Source organism: Nestor notabilis, unplaced genomic scaffold (genome assembly GCF_000696875.1).
Source record: "Nestor notabilis isolate BGI_N333 unplaced genomic scaffold, ASM69687v1 scaffold18114, whole genome shotgun sequence".
Lineage (NCBI taxonomy): Eukaryota > Metazoa > Chordata > Aves > Psittaciformes > Psittacidae > Nestor > Nestor notabilis.
In genome coordinates this window covers 14,421-22,667 of record NW_009926632.1, presented here as the reverse complement: position 1 = coordinate 22,667, position 8,247 = coordinate 14,421, and the positions used below count along the sequence as shown (strand labels likewise).

The following is an 8,247-nucleotide window of genomic DNA, read 5'->3' as shown; positions in this document are numbered from 1 at the left end:
CTGAAAATCACATCAGTACAGAATTGTTTAAAATAGATGATTGAAGTCTGAGATCCCTCAAAGTTTGGGAGTTTTGCCTGTTGCTGAGATTGAAACCTCGTTGTCCTTAGATCTCACCAGGGGTCTGAACTGTTTGTGTTGCAAGCATATTTTTGGTATGTGTTGGAAGGTGCAAAACTTACAGTAACATATTTCAGTTAGCAGCTGGCAGCACCACTGTGTCAGAAAAACAGATCAGCTATGAGAGGACACTGACCTACTTACTGTAGGAGAGTCACTGTGCAAGGCAGAATCTGAGGGCACAAGGCTGCAACCTTCCTTTCTGAGCATATGTGTTTATATATGAGAATATAATGTTTGCAGTGGGAACCCAAAAGCCTTGTCGTGGGCTCACTATGGGCAGGGATCTGGCCCAATCCTGCTGGATGAAGTGGAATGCTCAGGCAATGAACTCTCACTTGACCAGTGCAAGAAGAGTGATTGGGGACAGCAAAACTGTGACCACATTGAAGATGCTGGGGTCTCCTGTGACCCTTTCACAGGTACAGATCTACATGTCTATACCAGTCAGATGCAGCCAGCCTTACTTCTGCATGGCTTGCTCAGTAGATAACCCTCTTGCTTCAGGATCCTGCAGGAATTCTATGTATGGCTCCCACAAGGGCTGCTGGCTGTGGAGGCAGAGAGCAAGCAGCAGGTGGGAAAGGGTCAGAGACAGGCTTGGTGGTGTTCCCATGACTTTCCACCAAGGTGGCATGGAAAGGCTGAGGTGAATCCTCCCCTGAGAAGTGGGCACGTTGGGGAGCAATGAATGTTTGCTTTTTGCATGCCCACAGGTATCTGTGTCTCTGGTTTCTTTCACTCATGGGCTGTACAGAGACTTCAGCGGTGGGGCACAGGCTGTATCTTTTCTGAGCACTGACCTTTCCTTCTCCCACCCCTTGCAGAGGGCACTGTCAGGCTGGCTGGTGGCCGCAGCCCCAGCGAAGGCCGGGTAGAAGTTTATTACAATGGAGACTGGGGCACGGTGTGCGATGATGGCTGGACAGACCTCAGTGCCCTGGTAGTCTGCAGGCAGCTGGGCTTCAGGTAGGACTGAGAGTGTGTGTAGTGTCTGTGCTTCCTCGTTTCAAGGATTAGATTCCATCATCCTTCACTGGGATAGGTTGGACCTTAATCCTTCAATGCTGTCTTTGTTAGAAAGTTTATTACCATTATGCAGCTTTATTCAGGAAAGATTAATGGGTATCCACATCCTTTCCAAGGGCAAAAAATAAAACTTTATTATCTCCTGCCTCAGCTGGTTTTGAAGCAGATAACAGACTTGATACTGTCTTTCTAAACCCCTCACCGAAGTCAGAAAGTTCTCTCAAAACTTCTTAAATTTGCAGGTGTATCAGCTCAGCATTGCCACCCCCTCTGCTCTGTCACTAAACAGTATCACCCATCTGTTCTGTCAGCTAAACACATCACCTGCTTCAGTACCTGAACACATCAGGGCAAAAAAAGAGTAGTATTAAGGATTTTCATAATGCTTTTCTTTCAGCCCCATTGCTGAACTGTCATCCCTCCGAGTGTGAGCTTGAGGAAGATCTTAAATCAGGATACTGTAGTCTTGGAGACAGTAAAGGTGTTTTGTGGATTTTTTAAAATATGATTATAAAATTTCAGCTTTGTAGACTGAAAAAAGACTAAATTCTATCTATTGAGTTCAGCTGATACTCTGTGTGTCATCTCTCACAGTGCCTAAAATTTCAATTCCAGGTAGGTGCTTCCTATAAAAAGAAGCAGAATTACTTAAATGTTGATATTTCTGATGCCTGCTCTGCTAGCCCCCCCCCAAACTGATGTATCTGATGTTACGTCTGCAAAACAGCCTCTGTGGTACAGCCGGCCCTGTGTGCTACTGTGCCTTTGAGCGGACACTAGAAAATGGACTGGTCTGAGCAGGCCTTCCTGAAAACTGAAGCTGGTGAGATGTGCAAGCTTCTTGGTTGCCATCCTGTGTGTCACTGAGTGGTTTAGGTCAGGAAGCCTCTGATACCACAGTTGAGCTCTGCAGGGGTATTTCCCTTTGGGTCTAAGTTTGTGTCTAATCCCCTCTGTGGGATTAATGAGTTTTAGTGAGTCTAATGTTATGTTTCCTTCCTCTAGTGGTCCTGCTACCCTGGCCTCTGAAGTGGACTATGCTGCTGGCCAAGGCTTTATCTTACTGGACGATGTGGCTTGTGTGGGGACAGAGCTGTCCCTCCTGGACTGTCCCCACAGCAACTGGGGGCAGCATGACTGCTCACACGCTGAGGATGTGGGAGTCCGCTGTTCCCCAGAGAGCAACACAGTCATGGATGGCAGCCTGGGTAACTCGCCTTGCTTCTTGCCCTGGGCGGTGGGGAGGTGTCACCTGCTGGCCTGTTCCTTGGGAAGCTCTGGCAGATGTGGGAGTTTTCCCTGTGCTGTTTCAGTGAGGGGGCTGCTTTTTGAGGAGGACTCCAAGGAATGAGACCTGGCTGTCTTGGGGCAGCGTTGTGGCTCCACCAGCCCTACGCCCAGCCCTGCAGAGAAACTGAAACTGGAGAGAATTGTGCTGGCAGTCTCCAAAACAAACCTGAGGGCCTGAGAGATGGTGGTTGCCTTAGTGTGCCATTGCTCACTGATGAGATGCCTCAGCACCATGTCTGTGGCAACATAGGACCCCTTTAACTAGACCCTTTAGGAAGCTGGTGTAGTTATGTTAGTGTCGCACCTTGCCAAGACAAGAAGACTTCAGATGTGAGGGGCTGTTGTGTGGAAATTTGCACTCTCTTGTGTGGATGGCACACTTTAATTAAAACTGTGAATATATTTCAATTAGCATACTTTCCTCATTTGTATGTGGCCTGATACTCTCCCCCTTCCCTAATACATAAGACTTTCAAGTTTGTCAGACATTTTTTACTGAAATAGATCGTATCCAACATTTTTGGTTTTCCTGGATGTAGAACTCTTCTCTTGCTTAGAATAATTTAATAGTTTTATAATTTAATGGAATTCTTTCCCAGGCATGTTTAAGCTTGTCCACTCTTGGCTCAGAAGTAAATAACTTTCCTTCTGTTGTTCTTCTCCTCTTTACCCAGCTTTCAGAATATGATCCACTAATGATTTCCAGTATGTATTAAATTAATACGTTTGTAGTCTTCTGATTCAGTGCAGAGCTGGAATGTCTTCATATAGAAACACTCCTTTTTCTTTTTTTTTCTCTTTTTTTTTTTTTTTAATTTTTTTTTTTATTCTCACCGATACCTGGGGTTCACCCTTTCCTGTAGAACCCAGGTTCTGGGCACTTCACACTCTTGAGTGTTTTTGCTTGCAGCGACCCATGTTTTCTTCTGCAGGGCCTCCTGTGCGGCTCATGGATGGAGAAAGCACCAAGGAGGGACGAGTTGAGGTATTCCTGAATGGGCAGTGGGGCAGCATCTGTGATGATGGCTGGACAGACAGAGATGCTGCAGTGGTTTGCAGGCAGCTGGGATTCAGGTAAGAGCTCTGGTACATGCATCATACAGATAGAAACAACTCTCAGGGGGATCACTTCTTTCTGGACCAGTTTCTGGGGGCTTCCTTTCTTAGTTTTGGCATACTCACATATGCTTGAGGGTGTAGGGTCATATTCTCACTGTATCCTGTCTCTGTGTAGAGTGACATGTATATGTTATTTCTCTTAAAATGTGCTGGTGCACCAGGTTCACCTGCCTCCTGCCTACTGCAGGCTAGCCACCCTCTCTCTACTTGCAGTGGTACAGCAAAAGCCAGGGCAATGGCTTATTTTGGCGAAGGCCATGGGCCCATTCATCTTGACAACGTAGAATGCAGAGGCACGGAGCACACCCTGGGGCAATGTGTGAGGCCTGACACCGGGATTCACAGCTGCTGGCACAGTGAGGATGCTGGTGTGATCTGTGACTATGTGGAAGAGACGGTCCAAGATACCAGGAGAACAGGTGACATGCCCATTTCTTCTGTGCAGGAATCTGTAGCTCCAGCTGTAGGATCTCTGAATGCTTTTATGCTTTTTACCTGTACTTCTTCCGTTGGCTGAAAATTAAGCATGTCCTGTCCCACACCTCCTACTTTATCCTTGGTTTTGCTGCTGCTTCTTAGAAGCATCAGGTGCTGCATACTAGTCTGAGGAGCTCCACCCATGTCAGGCCTTTGAGCCTGCAGAACTGCCCCACAGCCAGATCACCGTACCCTTCCTTAGAGCAAAGGGTAACCATGAGCAAACTTTGGGGTTTATGGTACAGAGGAAATAGCTGTGGAGGTCCCATTCCTTGCATAAGACTACAGGTACTGCAGGTAAGCACCTCCACCAAAACTGAGGAAACCTGTGGGATCAAATCTTCTATGAATTTCATATGCACAACACAATAGAGTCAACTACAATGAAGATTAATGCCCTTGGGGAAGGTGAATGGTGTTTGGCTCTGTGACAGCAATTGCTGATACTTAAGCTGAAGGAACCTACCCAATGGCTCTAAATTTGCTGTGCAGGTCCAGAGTCTGCTGTGTGCGGGATGCGCCTGCTTCACCGTCGTAAGAAAAGGATCATAGGTGGAAACAAGTCCCTCAGGTACTACTTGTAATTGCTGGGAAAGCCAGAACTGGTTCCAGCTTTCCTACAGGCTCTGGAAATAGCCTGGCAAATGCTGAATATAGTGACACATTTTCACTGGTGATTTTTGAACTTGATTTGAAGCAGTGGGTCTGTCTAGGGAAGGATGCACGCCAGCTGAGCCGAAGTGGGGCAGAGTGGATGGGAAAAGAGGAAACCAGCTTGCATGTGTATGACACCTATTATTCCTCTGTTTCTTCTTCAGAGGCAGTTGGCCATGGCAGGCCTCACTGCGGTTGAAGGGTTTTCATCGAGATACTCGTCTGCTGTGCGGAGCAACCCTGATCAGCAGCTGCTGGGTAGTGACTGCAGCTCACTGCTTCAAAAGGTGTGTTTGTGAGTTGGGGAGCCCTGAGGGATATGCAGTGATGAACAAGATAACCTCATACAAGGTTATCCTACCAGCCCAGTGGAACCACATGAGCAAAGTTTCTAAACCAAGACCTTTGAGTTACGATGTGTGGGATCTTGAAGCACTTAAGGGTGTGACTCAATATAGGCTTGCTTTATCCTTCACTGCTTACACCTGCCCTCTTAACTTTGAGGCTTTACAACTTAAAGGGATCCAGCATTTTGCCATTCTTCAGTGCTTTAAGGAACTGTGAACAGTTGAGATCACAAGCCTGTTGCAAGTATTGTAGCCCTTTTTATAGAGAAAAAAAGTCCTGTGCATGGTAAGACAGTGATTTAGGACACCCATTGACTGCAACAGCTGGCATTATCACATCTACTAAAGACATCCCAGATCCTGCAGCTGGCAGTGTTTTATCAGTTTGTGAGGAGGTCGATCAGTCTCACAGCAACCAAGACTTGCATGAGTCTGTTTCCTTCTCAGCAGGAGTATCAAGATCTTGAGTCTCTTTTTCTCCAGGTTTGGAATTGATGTGCGGCGCTACCTGCTGCGGGTGGGTGATTACCACACAGGCGTGAAGGATGAGTTTGAGAGGGAGCTGCCTGTGGAGCGGATTGTCCTCCACAGGAACTACTGGGCTGGCAGCAATGATAACGACATTGCCCTGGTCCGGATGCGGGGCAGAGAGGGGCACTGTCTGTCCTTCAATCGCCATGTTCTGCCTGTCTGCCTGCCTGACAGGAAGGAGAAGTCCGACATCAATAGGCAAGCCTGCATCATCTCTGGCTGGGGAGACACAGGTGAGTGAGGTGGCTTTGATGGGCAAGAAAGGTTGCAGAGTCTGGGTTCAGAAGCATACATGGGCCATTAATTTACATCTGCACAACTCAAGGCCATGTTCTTACTGCTCCTATTTGTCTGTGCTAGTGCATGGTGTTAAGGAGTGGGGAGGTGAGGTGATTTTTGTGCCATTGTGTTTTCTTCTGATTTTGAGGCTTCTTGAGCCTGCCCAAGGTGGAAGTTTTAGTTGCCACAGCATCCCTCTGAAACGGTAGGAGACAGCAATAATGCCATCTGGCCACCGTCCTCTCTTCCCCTTTCTACACACATTTGCCCACAGCAGACCCCTTAGGCAGCCGCCTGTGCGGAGCTGGTGTACAAAGTCTATAGAGGCCCTCATGTTTCCATCACCTCCTGCCTTCTTCATGATACTGTCATAGTGAAGTGGGGGCTCAGAGGTGGAACGGATCTCTCTTAAGATTACCTTGCTCTGTCTCCCTGGATATTGCTGTAGGGACAGCTGGGCTCTGAAGCTGGCTTCTGCACTCGGTTCGAGACAGCCTATACCTGTCCTCTTGTAGCACATTGCTATGGAGTTTCCTAGGTAAAAGGGAGCAGGGAATCTTCTAGAAAGTATTCATTATTAAATACTTAACTCTCTCAAGGCAATGTTTGAAAATGCTGGGCTTGGTGGAGTCCTCACATGGATGCATTAGCAAGGTCTGGAGACAGCTTTCAACTCTAAACAAAGCTTTATAACCAGCTGTCCAGTCTCCCCTCATTTGAGGATCAGAGATGCAATGCAAAGCTTGGAGCAAGGAGGCCTTTCTGGGGCTGCTGTAATGGGAGCAAAGCCATGTGTTCAGAAAGACTTCCTGCCAAGAGGCAAATAGCCCCAGGAGCTTGTCTGTTGACTTTGGACTTACCCATCCTTCCCAGCTGTTTCCCTAGCTGTTACCCTATGGGTTCAACTGCAAGTATACATTTGCCTTTGGAGTCAGTTACACAAGGTGCACATGTCATCTCAGGCTGCCTGTGGAGGATCAAGGAGCATTTTAGCCTTAGAACTCCCTTAAGCTGTACTGGGGCTTAATGGCCAGAATCCCTCCCACACACCGATCCCACTTTCCCAATGAAAGGGGCAGTTAACCGCCTACCTTGTAAGCTTACCACAAAGCTTGAGCACAGAAAGGTTGTACTCTAACATAGCACATGAAACTTATGTCCTGAGCAAGACTGGGGTAATAAAGAGATTTGAATAAATCTGGCCAAAGATGAAGTGAGCTCCCTTTGAATAATATTTGGATGCTTCTGAAACATCTTCCAAAACTTCTTTGAGGATTGAGCACTTAATAAATATTACTGCATTTGTTCTCTTGAGAAAACACTGCTCTTATTTTACAGAGGAGGAAATGAAGGGTCAAAGAAGTGAAATGAGTTGAACAAGGTTTAAGTTACTTGTCACAACCAGGAGTAAGACTCATCCTTTGATCTAACCTTTTTCTCCAACCTCTTCCCCCTTTCTTTGATCTTACAGCTCTTTTTTGTGGTCTGGCTTGGCAGCACTGTCTTCTGAAGTTCTGGTTGTTCAGAGATGCTGAGCTTGGCCTATTATTCTGCCATAGTCTTGACACGAAATGTACAAATGTCTGGGTTTGTGTGGAGCACCGTTGCTCTAGGTCGCTGCTGTTGTCTGTATGTGAATTGGTCTGGATGGTCTGTTCTGTTCTGTTCCAGGGAAGTCCTACTCAAGAACCCTGCTGCAGGGGGTGGTGCCTCTTCTCCCACGGGAAGACTGTGAGGCCCGCTATGGGCACAAGTTCACGAACCGCATGATTTGTGCTGGGAACCTCTCTGAAGACAAACGGGTGGACAGCTGCCAAGGTGACAGCGGAGGGCCACTCATGTGCCAGAGGTCAAACGGGCGCTGGGTCATTGTGGGCATCACCTCCTGGGGTTATGGCTGTGGTCGGAAGGATTCCCCAGGTGTGTACACAAAGGTCAGCAAATACGTACCCTGGATCAAGAAAGTGACCAAGCTAAAATGAAAATGTCTGAGCTCTGAGAACTTCAACATATGGCCCTTTTGCCCCACAGCAGCAGAAGGCTGTGGCTCCTGGCCTGTGAGTGGTGGAGATTGGACACTGGGAAGAGACTTTTCATGTAGAACTGGGAGAAAAACAGTTATGGCTGATTCTTCACAGTCTTTGGTTTCACTTTAGTCTGTGATCTCTGAGCAGAGAAAGCAGGTGCTCACTGGTAAGAGTAAGTCTATGTTGCTCTGATTACCTGAGTCCTGTAATGTAATCACACTTGTTGCCCTGGCACGCAGAAATGGTGTAAGTGGAGAGATACCTGCCTCTGTAAATCTATTCCTGGTTTTGTATGTTTGCACAGTTGAAAAGTGCTGTGAGGAAAGGTGAGATGCTTGGAAGATGGCACCAGGCTCTGGCATAGCTGAAATCTG

The 8,247-nt window shown here is 47.3% G+C and overlaps 1 protein-coding gene across 1 annotated transcript in view; it reads left to right on the top strand.

Annotated features, from left to right (window-relative positions):
- LOC104405023 (neurotrypsin-like) overlaps window positions 1-8,045 on the top strand; it is a 15,329-nt gene extending 7,284 nt beyond the window's left edge. Inside the window, exons 7-15 of the mRNA XM_010013611.1 lie at window positions 364-542; window positions 948-1,089; window positions 2,155-2,357; window positions 3,372-3,513; window positions 3,772-3,977; window positions 4,528-4,606; window positions 4,854-4,976; window positions 5,520-5,800; window positions 7,518-8,045. Coding sequence (XP_010011913.1) covers window positions 364-542; window positions 948-1,089; window positions 2,155-2,357; window positions 3,372-3,513; window positions 3,772-3,977; window positions 4,528-4,606; window positions 4,854-4,976; window positions 5,520-5,800; window positions 7,518-7,828 — 1,666 coding nt within the window. The 3' untranslated portion in view covers window positions 7,829-8,045. The remainder of the gene's footprint in view (window positions 1-363; window positions 543-947; window positions 1,090-2,154; window positions 2,358-3,371; window positions 3,514-3,771; window positions 3,978-4,527; window positions 4,607-4,853; window positions 4,977-5,519; window positions 5,801-7,517) is intronic.
- Window positions 8,046-8,247: the final 202 nt, after the last annotated feature.